The sequence below is a fragment of the Syngnathus acus genome, chromosome 14, assembly GCF_901709675.1.
Source record: "Syngnathus acus chromosome 14, fSynAcu1.2, whole genome shotgun sequence".
In the NCBI taxonomy this organism is placed as follows: Eukaryota; Metazoa; Chordata; class Actinopteri; order Syngnathiformes; family Syngnathidae; genus Syngnathus; species Syngnathus acus.
In genome coordinates, this window is record NC_051099.1 from 4,645,778 (window position 1) to 4,673,427 (window position 27,650).

The 27,650-nt window shown below is 39.1% G+C and overlaps 1 protein-coding gene and 1 long non-coding RNA gene across 4 annotated transcripts in view; both read right to left on the bottom strand.

Moving 5' to 3' along the window:
* Positions 1-5,420, bottom strand: part of LOC119134140 — a 38,051-nt gene extending 32,631 nt beyond the window's left edge. The window contains exons 1-2 of the long non-coding RNA XR_005100268.1: positions 5,312-5,420; positions 1,864-1,939 (exon numbers count right to left, since the gene is read on the bottom strand). This is a non-coding gene — a long non-coding RNA (uncharacterized LOC119134140). The remainder of the gene's footprint in view (positions 1-1,863; positions 1,940-5,311) is intronic.
* Positions 5,421-9,510: 4,090 nt separating this feature from the next.
* The window catches only part of uvrag (UV radiation resistance associated gene), a 28,555-nt gene continuing 10,415 nt past the window's right edge, over positions 9,511-27,650 (bottom strand). The window contains exons 9-16 of one of the 3 annotated variants that reach the window (XM_037270524.1): positions 27,093-27,177; positions 26,005-26,092; positions 25,729-25,789; positions 24,402-24,567; positions 20,972-21,047; positions 13,910-14,001; positions 11,724-11,799; positions 11,442-11,583 (exon numbers count right to left, since the gene is read on the bottom strand). In XM_037270524.1, the coding sequence (XP_037126419.1) occupies positions 11,748-11,799; positions 13,910-14,001; positions 20,972-21,047; positions 24,402-24,567; positions 25,729-25,789; positions 26,005-26,092; positions 27,093-27,177 (620 nt within the window). In that variant the 3' untranslated portion in view covers positions 11,442-11,583; positions 11,724-11,747. Of the gene's footprint in view, positions 11,800-13,909; positions 14,002-20,971; positions 21,048-24,401; positions 24,568-25,728; positions 25,790-26,004; positions 26,093-27,092; positions 27,178-27,650 lie in introns of all 3 variants that reach the window. The other 2 variants (XM_037270521.1, XM_037270523.1) reach the window with 2 other exon arrangements.

Here is a 27,650-nt window from a genome sequence, read left to right on the forward strand (position 1 = left end):
AGTCAATATTAGTCAGATAGGAGATATGAGGACAGAGACATCTCCAGATCTGTGCAGAGGCCCTCAGGACTTTTCAACCTAGGCCCCGCCCTCATCCCTCATCTATTTAACTGAGTTTGTACTCTGTGCTATCTAATCGATCTCATCTGCACTGGTGATGTTGGGCTGCTCCCTGCTCGCCCAGCTGCCTGCTCAGGAATCCACGTACTACCTTTTCTCCCAGTTCCTCCAGCCTTGCTACGACCCACTCTGTCCACACATAGTGAAGGCATCATCACCATTTTTGTCAGCAATAATATCGATATGCATATCCACACTTACGAACAGTTAGGAGTCTGCAATAAACATTTTTTTGGAATATAAAAAGAGGAGGTCATGTAAATTCCACTCAGGAAGGGCTGAAATTGGAACTGAAACAGACCATTGTGAGCAACAATTTTCGATTTAGAAAATATTGATCCAGCTGGAAAGCGGATATTTTTTCTGCCAATATTTGAGCGAATATAGTGTATTGTTTACAGAATCAACATGTTTTACGCTTCATGCAGACATTCTGTTTAAGGTACAGAATGTAAGGCAGATCTCCAACTCCATAAAGCTGTAGTTACAGTTTGCCAGATTTGTTGAAGTCCTTTATTGCTTTCCAACCGAGCCAATTAATTTGATGTATTTTTCTACACTCACCCAAAACACTCAGTTCTTATCCAGGGAAACATTTATCAACACAGGAATAGTAAATGCCTAACATAATCGGCAAAGAACATAGTGTAATGTATCTGCTGAGAGCATATGTACTCAAACCACAGACTTTAAGTGAAAGGTTATTTCCCAACAGTTCCTCTAAATGAGGTCTTTTTGGAGAGCAGATTATGATTTAAATTTCCTATTGATAATAAACTTGAGGAAAGGCATCAACTAAAAGTTGGCGTTGTGGAAATAATGTCTCTTCTCTAATATTAAAAGTTCAGTACGACTGAATTATCCTTAAGCAATGAGACTTTGAGAATCGCTGTGCTCAACCAACAAACACATTTAGAGGGGGGCAAGAAAATAAAATTCTTCTTACAGCTTGTTATCTGCATTTGGAAGCTACGAAATGTCATAAAATCAACTCATATAACAAAGAACATGTTGGCAAGCTCCTTTCAGTGAGAGGGCAAAGAGTACACAAGTTATGTTGAGCTTGAACATGTGTTTGCTGGCAGTCGCTGTAAAAATTCCTCTTACATTGTTATGTGCATCACCCAGAATCAAAATAACTTCCATGTTGTCATCTTACTTCTTGTCACGCCCGGCCGGACTGACCATAGGGAGACCCGGGAGTTAGGGTTTCAAACTAGGGTTTAAAGCTAGGGTTAGGGTTTCAAAGTAGGGTTCATACTCGAGTTAGGGTTTCAAACTAGAGATTTTGATTTGTTTTTCCGGTACCACCCACATCAAAACCCAAAGAATGATTGTGTGCACAAATGCATTTTGCTTGTGCCCATGCAAGGCCAGGGTGGCCTGGTTACATAACTGACTCCTGGCCTTAAAAAATCTCCCAGTCCGGCCCTGCTTCTTGTTACTATAGAAAGGAAACTGGTTCGTTCCATTTAAGGCATAATTAATTAGCCCAGTTTAATTGGATATTTGATAGCCATTAATGGCAGTGAATGCATTAAAGAATATTTCAGTCAGGCTAAAAACCTTTCGATGAAGGATCCTCCAAATGTTTGCAGTCCTGCCACCCCCTAAATTTAAATAATTGTTTTACTCTACTAAAAATAGCATTGAAGCGTTTGGTAATAAAAGCATCAATAGTAACACCACATACACATTTTTGACCATGCGTTGACGTCTGAATAACATTAGAAATGAACTTACTGCAGCTGGTAATGATGAAGCAGAAAATGGAGGCAACATGACACCTCAGCATAATAACAGTGACGTGGAAATATAGCTGAAATGAGAAAAAGTGTTTCTTTACTAGCCTCTGCAACATAATACAGCAAAAACTTTTCTCAGCTAACATACGCAACCGCATTTTTCTTGTATGTTACTTTCCTGTTCGCTCAGCCTCATTATTTGCTTCTAATCAGATTATAATAAGGCACAGTGTTGGTTTACAGTCTATGTGTGACTTACATGCATTTTGTCAGATCATCAGCGAACACTCATTTCGCTCCTCGTTATTTCATCATTTGAACCGGGATGGATTTTTCGCAAAGGCCAAAGAAACATTTGATTAAATGCATCAGTCTTTTTCCAGGAATCTTAAATGAATGTTAAATATGACACACGCTATTGCCGCTGCAAATTAAAGTGACATTTATTCAACTTTGCCTTCAACAGACCTTTTTTTCACTGCCACTGTAACAAAATCCAACAATATTAGCGGGGAAATATGAAGGATTTTTCCACTTCCCAAATGGTTTATTATGAGTTACATGAATTTGAGTTTACATGGCTGAAAAGGAGCTTTGTAACAGCTGCATGGCGGCACACTGTGCTCTATTTCTGATTTGGCCATTTATAACCCAAAAGTATACTTTTGGGTTAGCCGCAGGTAATGCGTGTTTTCTCTGTTGCACACTGTTATATTATATGTATCACTTGTTGAAATATGCTTCCGCTCCGTGTGCTTTTTCATCCCGTGCAGGTTAAAACCCGGCCTTATCCAGATGGATAGTCGTAATATTGTGAAGGAAATTCTTGCTGAAACATTTAACCCCAAATGTTTTTACACAAAGAGACCAACACTGTTTGTTGGCATTTACCGGCGTCAAAATTTTATCTCATCCTTCCTTTCCTTGCAGTTGGTGATAAGCAAAGTGACCAGCCAACCTTGGGAGCGGTCCAATTAGTCAATAGAAAACAAGGAAGCTGTGTTCTTTGGCTACAGCATCATCATGGAAACATCAACATACACACTGTCACATGTGTGTATGGTATCATCACCTGCCATGACAGCACCTCCACCAACCTGTTTATGTTGTGGCATCTGACATTCTGGTCCAACTTTTAAGACTAACAAACTCAAAACTGTCAGACTATTGCACATTCAGCCACCTCCCTAATAATTGCTACATAGACTTGTATAGTCAGGGTTATTCCCAAGTTACCATCTCATGTTACAATCCCAATATTTGATATATGGTGTTAAACACAACTGAGAATGATGGAGATGTTTTTTTTTAGTCAGGGCTTAGAGAATTGCTGTGAAGCTACAAATATTAAATTATATATATTATATATGAAGCTACAAAAATAATATTATTATATTATTATTATTATTATTAAATTATTCAATATTATATTATATATTATATTATACATAAATATTAAGTATTAAAGCTACTGTGAAGCTACAAATATTAACTAGACTTCATATCAATTATGCATTTAATTGTGAAGATGCTAAATTGATCAATTTGACAACAAATACTATTATGAATGTTGAAATCTGGAAACTAGACCAATAATATGATTATAAATGAAAGTTTGTGAAATTTAAAAGGCCTTCTTATAGTTTTAGACAAACACACACACACACACACACACACACACACACACACACACACACACACACACACACACACACACACACACACACACACACATTAATGTCATAATAGCACCGTTTTGGCGTTGGGGAGCTCAGTATCCATTTCAAGCAAAAAAAATGGACTGGCAGTGTGAAAGCGAAATCTGTGGATTGTCTCTGATCTTTCATTACAGAGACAAAAGACAGAATCACTTGGGGACTAAACAATATATGGTCTGACATCTATGTTCCGAGAAGAAAATTAGTTAATAAATGTAACACACATGCAAATTGACGCTGGTCAAGATCAATAATAATTACAAAGCTAATGGTTGTGCAGAGTAGTGAGTCTGTGTGTGGGTGTGGGGAGTTCCCTTGCTACACTCACTGGCAGCAATAAACTTGTAACTTCATGCCTACTAAATTATCTGCATTTGACTGTAATGTATTTGTAAAATGTTGGCAAGCAGGCCTCACGAAATGAATCAAGCTGCCAGAAATGTGGAAGACATTTCATTCATTTCTGGATTGAAAGATTCAAGTCCAAAATCTAACTGGTTCCAAGGGCTTAATGTTGCTTCTGCGTTGCAGCTAAATTAATCATTTATTGACTAAATGCTACTTTAAAAGCCAAGAACTTGAGCCAGAATGGCCAGTGGCCAATGTTGTAATGTCTGGGAATTAAAGACTCCTAATAAAAGAGACTGGGTTGTTGTTTTTAATAATGCATGGGATATATATATATTTTTTTTGTGGAGGGGGGGGGGGGGGGGTTTCTTGCACTGTGAAAATGTCTGCTAATCAGGAGAAAACTTGTAAAAATTTCCCTAGAGTGAAAAGAAAAAAAAAAGGTAGGCCCATTTGTTTGCAATCTGCTTTTGATGGAAGTTAGTCAAAGAAGGTCAAACCCCCAAGCACTGGTCTGGAGAAGACCACCCTACAACCGAGCCACACTGCTCCTGAATCCAACCAAGCAATTTCTCAGATCTACACAATTTTCCCTGGACTTTCTGGAAATATCAGTTTTTTTGCATCTATTCCATTTCCTAATTCTATGTAGAGTACCGTATTTTCCGGACTGTAAGGCGCACCTTCAATGAATGGCCCATTTTAAAACGTTGTCCTTATATAAGGCGCACCGGACTATAAGGCGCACCATTAATGCATCATGTCAGATTTTTAATCCAAATCAAATCATTCTCCATTTTATCTTTTTTATTTCAACTTCAGACGCAACAAATGACTTTATAATCACAAAATAATGATCCATAGTCTTTTTGATTCATGATTCATAGTCTTCAGCGGGCCACTTATGATTGATTTCATGACACAATGCTTCGGGCCAGTTTAAATTTAGGAATTTGGTCCATATATGAGGCGTACCGAACTATAATGCGCACTGTCGGCTTTTGAGAAAATTCTAGGTTTTTAGGTGTGCCTTATAGTCTGGAAAATACGGTACTTTGAGATCCCACAAACCAAAAATCTTGTGTGAAAGGATTCTTGAATGACTTCTTGGGAGTGATCGCAGGCTACTCTGGTAAGCTAGAAATGCTGCCAACTGGTGGAAAAGAAAATCTGATGTCTCTCGGTCCTGTTAAGAAACTAGACCTCGAGGCCCTCTGGAATAACAACGAAAGCTTGCAGCGAAAATAATCCTCCCCACATACAATAGGGGAGTATGTGGACTTTGTCTCCGACACAGCTCTGAAAAATGTGCCGAGTGATAAGAACACTGCCCACTTTATCATAAAAAACAAGGATACCGGTCTCAGTGAACAGGCTTACCAGACTATCCATCTGACTTCCTGGCAGCCGAAGGCTCTGACGGCATTCATCACACAACTCGAGCAAGTAACAGAAACCATGCTGAAGGTCCTGAGCGGCCATTGCGATTAGAAGCAGCAGGCATAACAAACATTGTTGCCATGGTGACCGTGTACATATCTTGGTGAAACAATACTGCTTTGTGGTAAAATGATTTGACTTGAACATATGTGTCAGTTGTCAGAAAATGATAGTATTCTTCCTTCTCATGCACAGAAAAACATTTGGCTGGAAGGAAATACTGGAAGTTTACTGTGAATCATTTTCGGACTTTCTCAGGTTAGAAAGAATTTTACACACGTCTCAAGCGAAGACTGATGTGTTCCACTCAAATGAAACATTTTTCATCTACCCATAATATTCTGGCTAATCCAAATAAAATTATTCATTGTAAAACATTGATGTCACATTCACACGACATTTTAATTAAGAAAGGGGAGAGAAATTGGGTGGAAGTAGCAAGGGAAAGAGTAATGTCATAGTTTGGGAAGGTCCCCAAATGAATTGCGTTTCTGCCACGGAAATTTGCCCAAAGGGGAAAAACAGTGGTGGACAAATTCCCAAAGGTTCCTGTGAGTTCATGATGTACTATGAAGTGGAGTTAATGTACATTGATGGGTTTGAAAATTCCTCCCCTAAAACCCCATCTGGTGTTCTCAGAGTGAAAAATACATCAAAACAAACCTCAAAAGCTACGGTGGCACCTTTAAGGTCAAATACAATTTGTTCTGCGATGGATGTCGGTTGACCTCTAATTTGTTCGAATTTGCAACTGTTTATTTTTTCCTTGGGAAATATTGACAAATTAATCATCCTTTCCAAGGTCAAAATGTCATATTTCTTTTTTAGCTCTACAGGCAAGGCGATGTTGACTTAATTCATTGTACTGATCATAATTCATTGTACTTAACAGCCATTACGGAGACGCGTGTACTTTTTTTTGTCTTTAAAATAGTTTAATATAATAAATATAATAAAATATACACAATGAACATAAATACAAAAATATAATAAATAATGATAAATAAATATAATAAAATATAATAAATTTAAGTCACAGTTTCCATGGGTGGCAAAACAGTAGTGCAACACTCCTTTTTCCAAAACAGACATAAAAAGCGATAGTGACGTAAACTCGCTAGATTGTTCCATGGTGTGTTGTATGAACACAATTAAGGAGTCCAGCACTCCTTTGGAAAGATCCATTTTGCAAGAATCCCTCCAAGCAAGAAGTTTGATTAACCCTTTTTCTCGTTGCCCATGATGAAGACAACACTAACTGACGTCATTGCTGTAATCTGGAAATGCAGTTACTAAAGTGTTTGAAGGCAAAGAACCAAATACAGCTCTCCACAAACATGATGTAATATCTATTTGAGCTCACAGAATGCCTGGCACGGTTCTCGCCTAAAAATGTGCCAAAAAGTGCATTGTTGGTCTCATGAGGGCAGAAACTGGGTGGAGAATAAACACCTCATGGATTCCATTTAAATCATTTGCAAGCCCAGGTTCGGTGAACTAGAGAGCCAAAGCTAAAACAATAAAAAAAAATAAAAAAATTACGTTAGTCATGTGAGATATGACCACGGAGAACAGAAATGAGGACATGGCTGAATGCCATTTGAACGCGGGGGGCTGTTAATTCCATGTCAGAACTGTCATTTTAAATAATTTATGGTTTTAATACTGCACATAAAGTAAATCTGCATACAGTAAACGGGTACTGCAGACAATGTTCCGCTTGAATCGCCCACTTTCCATTACGACAGTTACCCGTGGAGCCAGCAGGACAATCTTCTCATTGACGTGCTTTGCCCCAAGCAACTATCTGGAAAGTTTTCCTCTGCTAACATTGTCTTGCTCACATACACACACGCACACAATGCCTGGATCCAAAAAAGCCTGGATGCACCTGTGACGCACAAGATGAGACAATTGCATACATGAGGTCATTAGTGAGGAGAGTTGTTAAACAACCTTGAAGATTTCCCTTCTAAATGCTGCTATTTCAGTGATAGTGCCCATGTGTGCCCCATTATCACACAGCTACGATTTGACTAAGGCAACGGTACATAACTGCATTCTTGATGGGCCAAAAAACCCACGAGTTAAAAAAAAAGTCTGTTTAGTGCATTGTAGTCATAGCTTCTTTCGGAGGGCCATTATGACTGTCAACCCAAATAAATGTGTGAGCACCTCATATTATATACAGTAAAAGCTACAAAACAAACTGACAAATAACTCCTTTTCAAATCAGACAAGTAAAAACTGGTCAAATATTTTAAAAAAAGATATTAAAAGTGAAGACAATTTGCAATTCTAGTAATGACACACAAATTTGATGCACAATTTGTCTTCCAAGACATATACAACATAAGAAAATATTCTCGAACTGGAATTTTCTAATTGATTATTTTTTTTCAATGATATTGTGATTAATTTTGAGCCGCATATGGTTCGGTATCCTCAAGCCATGTAATTAATTACAATAGTAGGAAGAGCCAGGAAACAGAAAATGAATCAAGGTTCAAGGTCGACTTTAAATGTTACAAATAGAAAATAAAATATTTTAATAGAAAAAGTCCAGATAAGGAAAATGGATATTTTACAGCCTGATTGGGTCCAATACAGTATACAGGACTGTCTCAGAAAATTAGAATATTGTGATAAAGTTCTTTATTTTCTGTAATGCATGCAATTAAAAAACCAAAAATAAATTAATAAAAGGCTTGCAATATTTCAGTTCATTTGTAATGAAACCAGAATATATGACATTATTATTTTTTTTTTAAATTGCATTACAGAAAATAAAAAACTTCATCATAATATTCTAATTTTCTGAGACAGTCCTGTATTATAATTGAAGAGGCAGTTCAACAGTATGTGTTGAGAAGTGCGATCATGACCATGATTAGGGGCACCGACCGTTTTTCCTCAAAAACACATTGAAAATGGGCTTGTAGCCAGAAAGAGTCGACGTGATGTAATTCATAAAAACACATTGACTTCAAAAACGTGTACTTGTATAAAGGAGGGGGAAAAAACATCATCCGGTACAAATCTAAGCTTTCCGTCAAGCACCTTTTCTTATTGTTCCTGATGGTCAGCTGCAGGCACAATGTTTTTGTGCTCCATTGTGTCGAGCACTATTTCAGGTGTGTCATCCATCCTCTTACAGAACATTAGAAAGTCCTCAAGCATGAATTTGCAACACAATTGTCACACGAGCGTGATGACATCATTGCTCTTCAGTTGAGCTCATTTGTTTGCTTGATTTATTGCTGGAAATAACTTAGGCAGACATCATTTCATGAGGCTCCTGCAACATGTGGAAAATGGGTCAGGGAAAGGTTTGGCCACAAAGCAATTTTTTTTATTGCTGCAACACTATTGAGGTGACTGGGATTTTATCCAAATAGTCCAGTTTAGGAGATGGTTTCCACAGCTGAGCCAAGATTCAGCTCACTGTCGACCGTCCAAGTGGCGATCCAGAGCGGGCCAAGATGAGTGGAAACATCCAGGTCTGGACTTTTGACTGGACACTGGAGCTGTGGAGTCTCCCTCACCCCTTGTAACTTTTTTTCCCGAGACACCTTTTTAATCCAGCTTGTTGCCGCTGTATGAGGTCCCAACTTGCTAATGAATGACAAACTACTTTGGAGCTCTGTGTTGACATTAAACCAAAAGTTGGGTGCTCGCCAAAGCACATGCTTGACTCTAGCGCACTTTTGTCCCTGCCCATGCGATATAAGACTTGAAATGGTCGGATAAAAAAATAAAATACAATTGAAAATGACATCTCTATTAGTTTATGACAAAGTCCAATAAACAAACACCATCTTCAAGTACATTGCTTATTGATGAAGCTTGAAGAAATTGTTGCGATTGAGCAGTGAAACAAATTTTGCATCATTTATCTTAGTTTGAACTTTCTCATCGCAGTGTTTCATAATTCAGAGCAATAATGCACCGTGGTAAAATGTGAGCATGTCCCCTAGCAATAATTTAGAAGCATGTCAAGAACAAAAGCTTCTCTGATAATATTGAACTGAGCTGGATGGGGGAGACAAAAATGACCAGTCAAGTTCAAAAAAATAAAATCGACAAATAAGCAGATTACATTTAAGAATAATAATAAAAAAAGAAGAAGCATACATGAATGGACTGCAAGTCTTTAATAACAAAAAGAAACCCATACAAAAGTATATGTACATGGTTACTTATTCAAATATCTTGCAGTTTATGGAAATGATCATAATACGGTTCATCTTGTCAATTTATATACAATAACTGTCCATTCGGACAGGACTCGAGCAGAAATGAAACGTGGGCTGCCAGCGAAAGAACTTTACACTGCGGCTGTCCACAATCAGGACCAACACAAATTGGTTGAGATATAATTTAACAATATACATTGGTTTTAATTTAGGGGCTATAACACAATTTATTTGGGGGGAAAAAAAACAACATTGTGCGACATAGATATTTTGTGCAAGAAAGTATTCAAATCACTGAGATGAAATCCCAGACGAATGAATTGAGATATTTTATATCACACTTGTAATAGAATCTGAGTGCGATATTACAACCAATTACAGACATGTCTAACCACAACATTTAAGGTCTACTAAATATGAATCAGTGTAATTTTCATTAATGTCAAGACAGGGGAAGTATGACATTTAAAAAAGAAAAAAAAGAAAAAAAGACAATCATGATGGTCCAGTGAGGTCATCAGGCGGGCAGGTTGCCATGTCAGCACTTTATGTTGTTGCCACAACTGGTTGAATATGCAAATATCAAATTTCACATAATGGACCACATTCCTAAAGATCGATTTATTGATTACTATGCCGATCAAGTTTAAAGACATGATGGACAATGGATTACTAGCGGACACAGTTGACTGAGATCAACAATGTGTTATGTGCCAATGAATTTGAGCAGAGCGATAACTATGAAGCATGCAAAAACTTGCCTGGTGGAGACCAAACCTGAGGTATGTTAGTATGAAAAGCAGATTGTGACATTCTGCAGTTGCATCTTCTACGACATGATTACAGGTTACATGAGTGAATGGTTCTTATTTAGAAGATGGGAATGGTGCCGTTTATACAAAAACTGGTTCAAAGAAGCTGTGATTCTTATTGAGCTTGAATTATTTTCTGAATATAAACAATATTGAATTATCAGTATTATTGGATCCATTTTTAAAATATATTAATGCCAGCTGTAAAAAAAAAAAAAAAAAAAAAAAAAAAGCCAGCGCTTCCAATACTTGCACTGCATTTCATTTGAAAATATGCTATGGATTTTTTTTATACTGTAATAAGTGCAAATTGGTCGTTAATCTAGAACATCCCCACCGATCTCCTCTCACTCCCTCAGCTCTGACCAAAATCCTTGTGCAAGTCTATTCCTCATACATCTGCCTTTCTTCTCACTTGTCTGAGTTTTTACGCGGTCGACGGAAGCTGGACATATTCTCATTCAGTGCGTAGATGCGTCTGGAGAACTCCTCAAAGCCGGCCACATCCAGCTCCCCCAGCACCTGCTCATCACATTCCACAGCTACCGCTTGGTCCACGGGGATGCAGCGGTAGTCTTCCATGGTGGTTTCCTCGGCGAGCTCTAAGCCCACTCGTAGTCCCATTCCCAGGGCCAGGTTGGTGGCCTCGGTGCCCATGATCTCCTCGGCTCGCTCCACTGAGCAGCACGCACCGGGACCTGGAGTCGGACCTGTCGCCTGTCCTGGTACCAAAGAGCCATTCATGACACCTGTGTGCTGACTTGCGCCCACGGGATTGTCTTCCAGTGTAGAAGAGCTGCAGGGCTCTTCCGTCTCATCTTTGTGGACATCTTTATAAGTGCTGTTGTGTGTCTCCACCTCAGCGGTTGCACCTCCATCTTGCCCAATCTCTTTTTCCTCCTCTTTGGCTTCGGTGCTCTCGGTGAGGTCAAGCGAGGCCATATTGGCATCCAGAGAGGAAGACAAGAGTTTCGGCGAAGATGATTGCATTGTTTGGGCTATGGTGGTCGGCGCCTCCCCCACGGCCACGGCACAACTGGGCGGAGGTTTTGTTTTGTATTTGTCAGCCTCAGAGCTCGCTCTCTTCCTCAGGCCCCGATCCGGGGAGCTGGTGTGCCGCGGCTTGGTCACGTCCGAGGCAGTAGGCACGCCGAGGTGAGACTTGGCTGGCATTGGGATGGAGCTGGAAACGTGGTGTCGGTCACTGTGGACGAAGGAAACACACTAACTCAGCAATTGTGGTTCAAATTTCAAGATGCCCAGATAGAGACGGTAAATTGGGTTCTGTTTCTGATCCAGGGTAGTGACAGCCGCATCTCTTTGGAAATCACTCCGCCTCCCTACATTTGTGAGCCTGCACTTTTGCTGTCATCCACAAGTGCACAGCAGGCACTCGCCCAAGTATGCCAGACATTTTCCGCTGTAACAGATAACAGACCCACAATATGAAACAGCCCACCTCACCCGAGTAGCGAAGCCATAAATTAACTTAAATGGGCCCTCCCTTTTCTGATAGGCATGGCCATTTATAATACACAGGGCCTCCTTATTCGGACCATTCTGCTAGGTCTTAAGTGAGTTCAGAAGGTCAAAAAGATTCTCTTTGTGATCTCAGAAGATTCATGTTGGCTACTGAATTGCTTTACTGTTTTCATTTAGGAATGTCCCACATAAATTGAAGGGCCTTTTTTTTTTTTTTTTTAAGAATATTGGAGCACATGTTGAGTGTGTACTTGTTTGATGGATGGTTTCACCATCAAGCATATGGCAGACCATTTTAAAAAGGACCCTGACAGTGACCTTGAAATCCTGCTTAAGAGAGTGCGGACATGCAGGACAATTTTGAAGAAGCGTACAAATGCCTTTCCACTTCTAGGAGTAACTTGTCATACATCACAATGCCTTGGATGAAAACCATTGCAGTCATTCAGCCTCTGCTGGACTTTTCTATCCTGGAACTTTCATTCTGGCCATCCTACGGTTTTGCTTACTAATAAAGAACAGCAATGAAAACAAATTTCTTTGCTGAAGTTAAAAAAATAAATAAATAAATAAAAGCACTGACAATAAGAGAAGTTGAAAGGCATCCCATTCCCTTATCTTTTCAAATCGTATCATGCACTCATTTTAACTAAGACCATTTAAATCAAATTCCGGGGAAAGGAATGAGGACAGATGTCACATGGAGTCAGATATTGTTTTGAGAATTGGGAAAATGTATTTCAGACTCAGTCAGATATGGAATTCTAAAGCTTGTGCTAGAATCGAAACTTGTTGTCATGGCAAGGTGATTAGCTGAGTTTCTTAAATTACCTCATTTTTATTTTAGTAGCAGTCTAATCAACTTCACTGCGCAACCATGATTTCTTTGCCAACATCATCAACCTAAAAACTGATAGCCTGAACCAGAAATAGTCCTCACTTTCAAGATTTTTGCCCCCCCCCCCCTTCATATCTCACATATTTGTAAAACAAAAAACAAAAAAATAATTAAAGACCTTTGCAAGATCCACTTCCTGCTAAAGAACCAAGGTTTTGGTCCAAAGCAAGCAATGGAAGATACGACTTTGTTGTTGTTGAAAGAAATCCCAAAGTAACTTTGAGATAAAACATGAATAAACATGTGATATGAGCATGGTGTAAGCTATTTAAAAAATATATATACTAATAAGTTTCATGTGATAAATGTTCTGTACTATTTTCTACTCTTTGAACTTCAGATGGCTAATGTAACAACATTCCTGAAAACCAAATTAGATGAGTGGTGGGGGTTAAGTTTGTGGTTGGCAAAAATTGTGTCTAATTTAAATATATTATAGTTCATTAGGGAGGTTTTAAAGTTCTTGGCAAACATTTTAAATTGCATTTTTATCAGGCCGCCGGAGTAGCTCAACTTTGAGTTCTAGTGTGCAAGACTCTGGCCTGCAAGCCATGTAAGTAGCTTCATCTAATTTTCTTGTACTTGTCAAAACCTGCGGCCAAAGTAGCGGCAGGCCAGTGTGAAAGCTTTTTAATGGCCAACATGTGTTTATTGCACCAGGAGGAGAAAGTCTTGATTGAGCAGTTGACATGGGAATTAGTATTGAGTTTTGTTCCTGTTCTCTCACACATGCACACACACACACACACACACACCAAATAAGATGCACGCTTTGATCAAATCTAACTTTGGGCCCTTCCACTTCCCATTAGGAGGTAATCAGAGGAAGGGCCATTTTGTGAGCACCAACTTTTGATGGATTCTCTTCTTTCAAAACAAAAGATTATTCAATTAATGTGTGTAATACGTTTTTGAGGTCTCTGGGAGGGAAGCGGAGATGAAAGACAGCTTTGTGCTCGGAAGGGCGGTGGAGTCGTCAACAACGAAATTTCATTTTGATGTTTTGCGGGGTTTTTTTTTTTGCGAAGATAGAAACAGCATGGATGCAGTCAAGCATCTCACATATTTGTAAAGACAAATAGAGTGAATAATAATTCACAGAAAAGGTCAGATTTGGGGGAAAAGACGATGACGGGTCTTTTTGTCTTACCATCTGACAAGCAAGCCATGTTCCAGAAAGTTCTTCAGATTGGGTAGCGTTTGCTGTAGGTCTGGGGTGGTCAAGCCGTGTTGATATCTCAGCTGCAAAAAATAAATAAAAAATTACCACAAGCAACACACACCACTGTGTTCTGACATTATCTCCCCTCGACACATTCCTTCACCTTGACACAGTTCTTCTCTTTACATTATATCTGATATGAGGTCATGAGTAAGGTGTAGGGAGACAGTGGGTGGCAAGAAAAAACAAATACACTGCTTTCAAAAGAAAAAAAGTCACCAACACTTGAGAATCAAGTCGACACTTGCCAGGTTTATTTGCTCGATATTACAGAGCAGGATAAGCGCATCAGGTCACACATTTGGAATAAATCCAAAGGGCCACACATGATACTGTTCCAGCTGACATGTGTTCTTTCCACTCAGTTACCATAGCAACACCTCTTCCTCTTTACATCCACACTACAATATTGATTGATGCTATTTAATAGGCTGCTGATGGTGGAAAAAGTTTTGAAATGATTTATCTGGGTCTTATTTTATGACAAAAAATGTGGATTTTAAAAACAAGTGTGTGTGGATTTTTTTTTTTAAACTGCAACGATCAATTGACAACTAAATTATTATTTAGTGTTTATTTATTCAATTAAATTGATTAAATAATGATTTTTGACAATGTGACGTTGGAATGATACCATGTTTTTCAAATCTGTAGCACATTTGGGTGTTAGCAGTGTCACTTGTATCCATTGGGACACATCTCCAAAATGGCCCGAGTGTGTAGCATGTCTTCAGGGAAGGTATAACGTAGATCAAAAAAATATGTGTCAAAGTGTAGAGGGGATCATACCCAAAAAAAATAAAAGCTCAGGATAATTCCACTTGAGACCCCCAGTCATTTCTAGTTTCCCTTCCATTCATTTAGGTGATGTACGCTCGAACTCTTTTCATACGTACATGTCCATATGTGCGCGAGTGCTCTTTCAAACTGCCCACAGGATTTTTTTGTAAGGGGGCTAACCAGATCGCGGTGAGAAATTCCCATGTCCCATTGAGTAAAAATGTAAGGTGAGAGCTTCTAGTTGGAGAAAGGGTGGAGTGGGGGCTCCCACTGGCTCTTTCACATGATGACATAGTGAAACAGATCCGTCCAGGACTCCTCATGGTTGATCACATCTTTGTGTCTCAACACCTTCCCTGTTTAGTTATTCAGCGAATTTCACTCAGGAGCCTCCGCAACTTGTGTGGTAGGCAATCAGCCGGTATGGCCGTGAGTGTTTGAGTGAACAACGGGCCTGATTTGACTCATCGTGATTACAAATTCGAGTAATAATCCAAGAACTCTGCGGTGTATACAGAACATTCCTACCAATCTACTCAGAAGATATAAACACAGAGGCAATAGTCAGCGGTAACTTTACAGTACGTGCCACCCGCCCGATCTGCCCGTTGGCCACGAGCTCCGTGCTCTAAACAACAAGAGCCTGGCTTCTGCCACGTATTACCGTTTCCCTCTGTGTCACTCTCAATCAGCCCGTGATCCAAATGTGAATGTGGGCGGGCTGAACGGAACTTTGAGGTCAATTGCTGATGATGTGGAGAAGCAGAAGGGGGCCCAGTAACAAAGCATATGCATGCATCTTCACTTAAGATGGACCAAAGGGCAATTCCTGGGTGAGATTTTCATGTTGCATTTGATATGTCAAGAAGTTTCAACATAAGGCACCAAATCAGACTGAATTGCACATGTCCAATGATGATCGCTACGCCTTTGCCCACGGGGGCGTTTTAATAGTGGATGGATTTCTGAAACCCCAGGGAAGACAATCAAGAGCGCATTAGATCCAACAGCTTATAGCAAAGCCAGGTGTTCCTCCAACGACTATCCTTCTGGTCAAGGACCATGGGCTTTACCAAGACATGATATGAGCTAGTGGAAACTTTTGCCTGCAATATTTCAGCAATGTACAAAAACAAAGAGATCACTAGGTCGTGCACTACTAAGGCAACCATCTTGGATGAGGTGTCCTAATGAATATACATAGAGTACCGTATTTTCCGGACTATAAGGCGCACCTAAATACCTCAAATGTTTTCAAAAGCCGACAGTGCGCCTTATAGTCCGGTGCGCCTTAGATATGGACCAAATTCCTCAATTTAAACTGGCCCGAAGCATTGTGTCATGAAATCAATCATAAGTGGCCCGCTGAAGACTATGAATCATGAAACAAAAAGACGGATCATTATTTTGTGATTATAAAGTAATTTGTTGCGTCTGAAGTTGAAATAAAAAAGATAAAATGGAGAATGATTTGATTTGGATTAAAAATCTGACATGATGCATTAATGGTGCGCCTTATACTCCGGTGCGCCTTATATAAGGACAAAGTATAAAATGGGCCATTCCTTGAAGGTGCGCCTTATAGTCCGGTGCGCCTTTTAGTCCGGAAAATACAGTAAAACTGAAAAGTACTGAAAACCTAATATATTTTTGTCCAGAAATCTTGAAGCAGTTATCGTTTTTTTTTTTTTTTTTTTTTAAATACACGACAGTATCATCAAACATCCATAGGTAAGGGCCATAGGCCATACGATCTTCCTCAACAGATGAAATGTAAGTCTTTTGAAATGATCAACAAGCACGTAACAAGGTATATATTTAGAAAAATTCTTCTTCATTTCGTGCACTGTGCCCTTTAACACCCGTTGTTCTCCCCTTCTTTCTATGGTAATGTAACACAGGTGTGGTGTATTCATTGAACCCGTTCCCGAACCCTGAGTCAAAATTCAAACCAGATTGTTCAGTCGCATATCTTGTCGTTACACTTCACAAAGTATCATATTGCCGCCAAACTCAAGTCTGCAGATTTACATAATTATGAGAAAGGTTGCGTGAGATTAATTGGAAATTCAGTAAGAGAGAGCACCCATGACATTACATTCATGTCTGTTGTGATTGAAAAACAACAACAGAAAAACAAAGTCATTGGATTTAAGCCAAAATCACTCAAGGTTATTATAACCTCAGGGTTATTACTCTCACCAAAAAGAGACATTGGTGGTGAGCGACGGCAGCTAAGTAACCCGAAACCAACGTGGCCCATGTAAAGTCACAACACTGAGGTCAACTTCCTGTTTGCAAAATTGGCACACCACGTTGTCATCAATCCTCCATGGCAGCCCTCTAAAGTCTTATGTCTCAATGAGGCACCCCTTTGAGAATATGCTAAATAAGTTCTTTGTAGTTTTCATTTCAAAGCATGAGCTACTACTTCTCACAGTAAGCCACTTTTTTTTTACTAAATCAAGTGTTAGAAAATGGCCGGGAAATATCAATTTTATATTTTGAGTGCATTGCCTGGTTGCAAAAAGCAGCTGATTCCGTCAATTATATTCAGATCTAAAGATCAACATGAAATTAGCCTTGAGAAGTCTTTGGAAGAGAAATATTGCGGTATACCTACAAGGGAATACTATTTTTATGCATGTGCAGTATTTCCATAAGGCCCCTATGAAAATAGGGAGATATACGGAGGATGTACGTATATATGGTTTGTGGGCAGGTGCCTATCCTGGATTCATGCTGCTTTCATTCTAACCTCCCTGTGAACGGCTAGATTATTTTTCTTTATATATTTTGGAGCTTCATGACTGGCAGTTGCTATTAGCATTAGCAAAGAAGTCAACTGGATAAAGTTGTTCTTGTCAATTAGAGTAACATATTCGAAAAGAAGTGTGGCCAAATTCCCATGTGAAGTATTAACTGCATTTGCTTGCAATCAGATAAGGAGAGGTCCTGTAATCTGTGATTAGATTTGGGGATCCAAGATCAGAAAGTCCTCCGACTCGGTTTGTTACGGGCCTTTTGATTTGTTTGCATTGAAAACAATGGCGAGATTTTCTTCTTTATCCCCAGTAGCAGCATTCAAACATATGCTAAAGCCGAAGCACATTAACATATCATGTTAGTCAGTAATGCGAAGAAGCTTCACTTTTCCTACTGAAGACACACCAAGAAAATAATGCTACTATTTTTTAAGCAATCTATAAAAGCCACAGACTGATCAAGTGATGGGGGGAAATTTCACAATTATATTATATACGTATTACTGACAGCCTCGTTGTCTGGAGAGCCTTAATTCAAGGGTATGCTGAACAAAAAGTAAATTGTAAGATGCATTATGATGAGTCAAAATTACATTAAAAGGAAATATGGTCGTAACTGTCTTTGCATTATTTTTTCCGCGTTATGTTTCTTTCTTCTCTTAAAAGTGTGTCATGAAACGCAAGACTCAGCTGGACACAGAAAGGGAAACCTGGAATAGTTCAACAGTCCAGACAAATCTTGCTAAGGCTGTCAAGCCCCACCTTTTCCTCTCAGAAGTAGTGAAAATGGTGATAAATGCTTCAGACATTCCACGGTAGATCTCTCTTCCATGAGCAATGCTTTAGGGATCAAATAGCACATTGTTTTGTTGTTTCCCACATACGTAACCCAACGGGAGTTCCTGGGAACAAAGTCAACCCACTTGGTAAAGTTTCTGTCCAATTCATTGCTTATATCTGATAATATATTTGAATAGAACTAAAAACCCTCCAAAGTCATTCTACTACGCCAAGGGGAAGATGCAAGATGAAACCAAATGTTATCAAACCAGGATGGAGGCTTAAAGACAAGGTCATTCCTTCTTGGTCATTTCCAAGTTAAGATCAGCAACTTTCCAAGTAACCGAACTAGGAACTCTCTCAGGCCCGTCAATAACTTCTATTTCTGCTTGTTTCCACACCCAGTAACCTCTTACTAGGCTTCCCTAAGAGTAATAGCCATTTTTATAGCGCCACAATTGCCACTTTTAATTGCAGACGGCGCTCTGACGTAGGCACCAGACCACCAGCATGGATATCATGGTGTGAAATTGCCCAAAGAAGGCGGAAGACTTTCCTCAGTAGACAGAAACAAAGATGAACCCTGAGCTGACCCGCTTAGCCAGCAACAGATTTGCTGTGTTTGAGTTCCCAATACTTGGCTTCCTGCGCCCGAGGCCCACATAAGATGATATATCATGTTTAGTGTCTGAGAACCGATTGTGCTCAGACCATACTGCCGAAAACCAGGATATTTTGTATAGAATCATTGTCGTCTAAGCAGCCACACATGGCTATTTCACAACAATGTAGTCAACTATTAACTGGAACTGGGAACATCGGAAGCAAGCACATACCAACAAGGATAAGGTTGTTGTTGCGGTTCTCTGGGGGTCCGACATGATGACATGACAAAATTTGTATGAGTAGAGCGACATAATAAATTGTTAAGAGATTATCAATTACCGTATTTTCCGGACTATATACCTAAAAACCTAAAATCTTCTCAAAAGCCAACAGTGCGCCTTATAGTCCGGTGCGCCTTACATATGGACCAAATTCCTAAATTTAAACTGGCCCGAAGTATTGTGTCATGAAATCAATCATACGTGGCCCGCTAAAGACTATGAATCATGAATCAGAAAGACTATGGATCATTATTTTGTGATTATAAAGTAATTTGTTGCGTCTGAAGTTGAAATAAAAAAGATAAAATGGAGAATGATTTGATTTGGATTAAAAATCTGACATGATGCATTAATGGTGTGCCTTATAGTCCGGTGCGCCTTATATAAGGACAAAGTTTTAAAATGGGCCATTCATTGAAGGTGCGCCTTATAGTCCGGTGCGCCTTATAGTCCGGAAAATACGGTAAGCGAGATCTGGCTAGAAGCAAAAACAAGCGTCTGATGGAACTTTTCCATCAAGGCTCAAACACCACCAGAACTCCTAGAAATCTGGTGTTCAGTCCTCCTTCATATGCATAATTCCCACCTTTCATCCTTTTGATCAAAACCATACACCATGACGTAAGCCCTCAAACAAGTCGATTTCATGAATCTTCCAACGGGGTGCCATCAGGTTTTAACTCTTGCTGAAAGTTTCGTTTGACCCTCTGATAGAAGGCACATGGGACTGCCTTGAGGAGGTATTAAAAAAAGTAACTCCCAGACATTAAATCTTAAGCAAGAAAATTAGCTTGGATAAATCAAAAGACAAATCTTTTCCATTTGATAAACAACAACATTAATAAAGCAAAACTGAATACACAAGGATGATGGTTCAAAGGAATCTTGTCGAAAATGAGATCCAGACAAACTCACAGACTCAGCAGATCGTTTTCACCTCTATCCATAAAACCAATACAGATTCAAACTTGGGTCATTCGAAAACAGATGTCGACCATCATCTGTTACACAGGTGGGTCCACATGTGGGGATCACCATAACTTAATACCGTAACATTATGTGTGGAGCAACAGCGACATATTTTGTTAGTACCATTGTTGTGTACAATGTAAACACAGATTATTTTTATTTATTTTTTTACTGCGTTAGAACTCAAGACAGCTAAAATATGTAGACAGTAGCTACGTCACACAACACAAGAATTTAATTTGATTTTAAAAAGGTTTACTTAACTTTTTGACTGGATTATGTTGTTGTTAATTCATATCTCCTATTTTATTTAAGTACTGTGTTTTCCAGACTATAAGGCGCACCTAAAAATCTAGAATTTTCTCAAAAGCCAACAGTGCGCCTTATAGTCCGGTGCGCCTTATATATGGACCAAATTCCTAAATTTAAACTGGCCCGAAGCATTGTGTCATGAAATCAATCATAAGTGGCCCGCTGAAGACTATGAATCATGAACAAAAGAACTATGGATCATTATTTTGTGATTATAAAGTAATTTGTTGCGTCTGAAGTTGAAATTGAAAATTTGAGATTAAAAATCTGACATGATGCATTAATGGTGCGCCTTATAGTCCGGTGTGCCTTATATAAGGACAAAGTTTTAAAATGGGCCATTCATTGAAGGTGCGCCTTATAGTCCGGTGCGCCTTATCGTCCGGAAAATACGGTACTGTGAAGTCCCATCTTTGTCAGTCAATTAATCAAAATATTATATACAATATACTGTACGGATAGTTTTTTATGTAACTGGACGTGTGTTGATATTTCACCTGAGCAATGTTCTTGTTGAGCAAGTAGACACCATATTCAAAATGAAACCGCTCTCCTCGGGGGTACAAAGGGAATCTGTGAATGAGAGGAAAAAAAACCCAAAAACATTTCAACAATTTCTCAGCTGATTTATTGTCTGCAAAAAAAACCTGACACCTTCAAACAAGACAATTTTGAATTTACTATAACCAACCATTTGGCATTTCACAAGGTAGGCTAATTCAGCATTACAGGATTGTTGCTCGTTTGTATTGCTTGCTAATTTTTTTACTATGAAGGATTCAAAAGTATGTTGATCTTTGGTGGTGCAGTCGTCCAATAATTCATGTGAAAGTTTCACTTCTTATAGCCAGCAGCGTTTACAATGGAGAACCTTTGCAGATGTTTGAAGAAGCTGGCTCTGCATACATGAGCCCATTGCATTAATGCTACCCCATACCCCGGCTAAACTGAAAAATCAAACCGAAAATGGAAGAGTCCAAACAACTTGATCATTCCAACCATTTCCAACAAATAGAAGCTTTCCTATCCATATAGTGGGGAAATCCCATTGGTGCCAACCAGATGTTTCAACCAGGCTGCACAAAGGGTGCCTCTGAAGAATATGCTGACGTTCAAAGATGGAAAACTTTGCTACCGGGAATTAAAAGTTGCAGATCGTATAAAAAAAGAAGACCTGCAAGATGCAACTATGCAATTATATTTCTGACTGACCAACAAGTCTTCATATAAGGAAGCAGTGTCTTCCCTCAGGGTTAAGGTCTTTTGTTAATCAATGTGAGAGCAAATGGTGGGTCTTTTCCCCCTTTTTACTACGACCTGCAAGTGCCCCAGGCACTCGAAGAGTAATAAGTGGGACTTTAATAGACTCCTCTGTCTGTTATGAGATCACCCTAATAGCATAGCTAACGAGGATTCAGACCATCCCGCTTGGTACTCAATTCATTTCTTCCACACCATTTTAAAACTTCTGATGAAAGCGTATTAACTCTCAAAACATTGCGATTTCACTCAAATAAAATAATTATTACTATGAAGAAACATGAGTAGATTTAAAAAAAAAAAAAAAAAAAGCTATGTAACATTCACAATCACTGAATGAGAGCATACTTTGTTACTACAGTTGGAACGTGCATGGGAGAAATGAAAGGGAGAGTACAGAGCGGAAATGGAAGACTTTTAATCACAGGGCCAGTGGCAGCTGCATACACAAAAGCTGTCTTCTACATTAAACACGCTTAAATTAATGACAGTTCTGGAGGAATATTCAGAGTGGGAGGTGGGGGCAGGGTGATATTTGTTCAAAGGATGCCGTGTAAATTCAACAGAGAAAATAGAAAACGAACAATTTGTTTGTTCGTTAGAGTTGAGGACAAACGCGACTCGTCAAACGGAATATGACCAGATTGTATTTTCATTTTTGCACACAGTCTCGCTTAAAATTACTTTTGGCGTTGTGGTTCTGGATTCGTACGGATCTCCCAGCCCTTGGGCAATGAGCACTTTTCTTTTTCTATGATTTCACAAATTCTTCTCGTTGACCCCTATTACTCTTATCTCTCAATAGTAACATAAATAATATAAATAATTAGAACGATTCCCTTTCTATGTGACGCTAGATCTATGCAATGTCTGCGTTTGCTGTTTAAATGGCCGGGCACTGTTCTCAATCAAACTCCAAACATCTGGATCGCATCTTTCCAGATCACCCCCAAGCTTTAGCTGGGCTCTGCGCTCGTACAAAAAAATGTGGCCGTTAAGGTCCGCTAACTTCAGAAGATCAGCCCGAGTGCCAGACAGTCAATTTTCACATCTTATTTTCATACAATTGAAGAGTACCTTCAAACGGTGGTCCGCTCCAAAATGCCGGAGGACAACAATATTGGATTCAAGACTCTACTTCAGACATGTTTCTACTATATGAAGGCAACATTACTCTCAGAAGTCATCTAAAATAGCAAAAGAAATCAAATAACGGGTTCCTTATCGAGTACACGCCTGCAAAAGACTGACTGCTTGCTAATCCTGCCACACTTTGAGAATCCAATCTCATGCCACCTCACTTATCTCAATCGCCCGGCCCTTTCCGACACTTTAAGCACCTGCTTTTTTTTTTTACATTGTTAGAGCTGGCTAGGTGCTTTCCGTCTGCCCACACATCATTTTGCAGTGAGAGCACGCCCCGTGAGGGGCCCCTGGGGTCAAAAACGCATACAGAGGGGGTGTGGAACTTTCCTGTAGCATTGACCCTATTCCTGCACACCATAGGGCACTCGTGGATTGTTGTGTCTGTCAAGCAGACGGCCTACAAGTTTATTTTTTGATGCCGGATCCTGGTGTGAATATCCTGCATGGAGGAATTGGAAATGCATACAGTGAAGCGAGGGCCTCCCCCCATGTCACATGGGAGTTTAAAACAACTGATTCTCTCCAGCTGTTGTCATGAGCTAATCATAAATACTGTGATGCTCGTTCAATCATGAGCTCTGATAATGTCTCATTTTTCTCACACACTTACTCCCAACTGTTTGTCTTATTACGGATGACAGATGTGGATGGAGAAGTGTCAACGGTTATCTATAAGGATTTAATTACCGTATTTTCCGGACTATAAGGCGCACCGAAAAACCTACAATTTTCTCAAAAGCCGACAGTGCGCCTTATATATGGACCAAATTCCTAAATTTAAACTGGCCCGAAGCATTGTGTCATGAAATCAATCATAAGTGGCCCGCTGAAGACTATGAATCATAAATCAAAAAGACTATGGATCATTATTTTGTGATTATAAAGTAATTTGTTGCGTCTGAAGTTGAAATAAAAAAGATAAAATGGAGAATGATTTGATTTGGATTAAAAATCTGACATGATGCATTAATGGTGCGCCTTATAGTCTGGTGGGCCTTATATAAGGACAAAGTTTTAAAATGGGCCATTCATTAAAGGTGCGCCTTATAGTCCGGTGCGCCTTATAGTCCGGAAAATACGGTAATATAAAATATTTTGGGGGGTACTTTTATATTGAAAACAGGCAAATGTGTAACCTGTACTTAAATTATATATTGTTAATAAAATTCATGTGTAGTTCAGGAGCATGGTGTGATAAACAAAAGGGTGCATTCATACAAGGGGAACTCCTACTCGTAAATTGTAAACGTTCACTTACTGAAAGGATTTAAAAAAAAAAAAAAAAAAGTCAGTACAGACACATGAAAATGTTCTTCCCGGAGGGTAAAGTATTGTGTATAATATTCGTTGCCTAATGGTTGGTTACTAGAGCAAAACAAGTATAAATAATAATTTAAATATGTGTATGAGGACCTTTATAACTTCCATTTTGACTGCAAGCTCTTTTTCTTTTTTAAACACAAAATGATTTTGAATGAAGTGGTGATCTTCCATAAAAGGTAAATTCTTTCATCTACTTACTCTCTCTCCTTTTCAGTAAGTCTGTCAGTGATTGTATCTCTGATGGAGGAGCGTGAACCCTTGTGGATGACCGGATACCTAAGAGGGATCTGCAGGAAGCACGAGATCATCAGGACCAAGTGTGCCGTATAGCCCAGAGCAACTGCCAAACTCCCATCGTCCTTTGCTGCAGGAAAAGCACAGGGGCAAAAAAAAAAATAGTGAATCGAAAAATGCATTCAATTGAGATGCTTTCTATAGAAAAATATAGAAAAAATAAAAAAATACTGAAAATAAATTGCTTTGCTTTAAGAGCCACCCTCAAAAAGTCTCATTCGAGTGCTTTCATGGAATGCTAAACATTAAGATGAATATTGGGTCAGCTGACAGACAATTAGCCATGGGCAAACCTTAAGGGTGCAACAAGAGACTGACTGACCTTGTCAAGGTGAGTTAACAAAGAAAGCTTAGTTGAATGTTCGGAAGTGATGTGCCTTCATGCAGAATGGCTGTGACGGCCAGCCGGATTGACCCTGACCCTGGGTTCTAACTTGGAACATCCACCCCCGTAGGCCAGTATAAACTGGCTAACAATTCTGGACTTGATGTGGCTCTCTCTGGGGCAGACCTCACACATTTGGGGTCAAGAGGTAAAATGGAGTTCAATGCATCTTCATGCATGTTGCAAGAATTCTGCAAGGCTTATCAAATTGGACGAAATTACTGACAAAGAATAAAGAGGATAATTGACGATTAATTAGCCACTAAATAATAAAAAATATTTTTTTAACAGTCTGAAGAATATTAAACGAAGGTCCTAAACTTCTCTTTCAATGCCAGCAGATGAATTTGTGAACAAGTGTGACCACAAATGACAAATTACAATTTCTGCTAATACACAAATGTGCTTCTTCTTCTTTTTTTTTTTTTTTTTATAAAGTTTTGCAATTTATCTGTTTGCCAACCATAATCTTTCATTTGACTCCAAAGTCTTCATTGCAGATAAGACGACCGTTTCTACCCCGCCTCTAACTCACTGTGTAATGCTCACTACTGCCACCTATAGCTCAGTGAATAGACAGACGACTAAGTTTCTCGTTGAAGGATACAATTAAGCATATCAAAGCTGCATATCAACAGCTGAACGTTTTTTTGCCGTGTGCTTTAAAGATTAATGTCTGTCGGACAGTCAGTCGAAATTATTACATCTTGAATAATGCTGCCTGCATATTATATATATCTACATTAAAGTCTGCATGGTAGCCAAAATAAAATATTTGTTCAGCATGCCTTGCTGCAGCTCATCCAAGTGAAACCATGAAACACATGCTGGTAGACAATAAATTACCTTGAAAGTCTTCCGAATTTGGCAGCTTCACTCCGCAGATAACATAATCTGACGGGTTTGTCTGTGGAATGAAATAACAATTTGATTTTAAAAGACAATTACCAGGTCTGCGATATTTCAAGTATTACAATTATATTAAAATGGAAGTTCCTTAACACAAAGCATGGAAGAATATATTTGCAGTAGTGGAAAACAAAAAAGGGTAGCGTAACCATGCGAGATGTTTTGTTGTCTGTAAATTGTGACGACCGCACTTTTTGAGCTTTGTGCACTCACCGCATCGATGGGATAAATGTAGGAAAGCTCCGAGAGAAGCTGGCGGCAGCGAAACGTGAGTTGAGCATTGAACTTCAGGAACTGCTCTCTGGGGAGATAGCAACCCACATAGGGACAATTTCTTAATTGAAAGTATTAATGCAATTTAAATAGAGATACTGCAACTCTGTTTAATATGCATGCAGTTATAGGAAGAATACAGTGTCGTGGTTTCATCTGAAATCACTCAAACTGTCCAATGGGCTTTGCCTTATCTAATCATTTAAGCCAAGATGCATGACCTTCACAAATCACTGTCCGTGAACATGCAAGCATGTTTCCCCACATACGTGCTTGTCAAGTCTGCTCTTTCAAGCTTTCAGTAGAGTTTGTTCAAAAACTAACATGGCAAAAATCTTGTAAGAACTTTTTTTTGTATTACAAATAGATATGCAGTCACATTTGTTTAAATTAAAGAGAAATAATTCTACCCCATATTGAGATCTTAATTGCGCTTTCAAAAAATGTGAACGGCTTCCAAATAAAACTCACTTTTGTTCCGAGCATACACTTTTTTTTTTCTGCAGTGGAGAATTAAAACACCCAAGTGTGATGTGGTAAGAATAATCTATAATGACATTTTTATTTGAAAGTAAAATGCACTGGCAAGAAGACACAGGGCCTCCAGGTTGTGTGTGTGTGCGATTTTCAACATCCATTTAAATTTGACAATCAATTAAATATGAACAACATGTACCGACTGTAGGTCCAACAAATTGATATTAGGCAGATGTAGTTAGTGTTGATGTTAATTTCATGTTTTCTGGCCTTGCCGAGGCTCTGCTTGACCACCTGGTACTTCTCAAAGGAGCAAAACTGTATCCAAAGCAGACAGCGCTCGCACATATATCCCCAGGCCAATTCAAACAATCCAAGACAAATTTTTTTTAACAACATGCAAACTCTCAATTGAGAACAAATGTGAAATTCCCAATACAAAAACACCTCTTTGTCTAGCAGTTGGTATGTTGCAGCCTCCATAATATTAAGTTGATAGGAAATATAATACAAATTGTCTTCTGAAAATTAAATAACAGGTACACACATACCTCTTGGCCGTACATTCCTTATGCAGCATGGTTAAGGATTCTTTTTCCTCCTTCAGACTTTGGTGTTGAGAAGAATACACTTCCTCTAAGAAACAATATAAAGAGAAAAAAATGTCTCGCCTTTATTGCCATTGTATGGCGCAGACACCATTTCAGTGAATTCAAATAATAACAAATATTGTAACGTATTGCAGTGTAACAGTTGCAAACTTGTATGAGCAAAATGCAAAAAAGAAAAAAAAGAAATGATTGCAGTTTTTATAACAGGGTCATCTCACCTGGAACTAAGCTTGCGCAATAACGTTCTAAAGCAGAAGCAGACTTTTACCACGAAACTAGCACCCAGGGCCATTCTGCTCTACGTTGAGCTCAAACTCCCGCAGGAACAGAGGTGGGGGAAGAGAAAAAAAGAAAAAGAAAAGCAGTTCTTCTTCAAAGAGACACAGATCAGACAGGCCGTATCTCTTATTGCACTGTTGCTTTCATGTAATTCCCAGCACTGCCAATCTCTTCTTCCATCTAGTCACCAACCTTACTGGCACGAAAAGATAAAACATG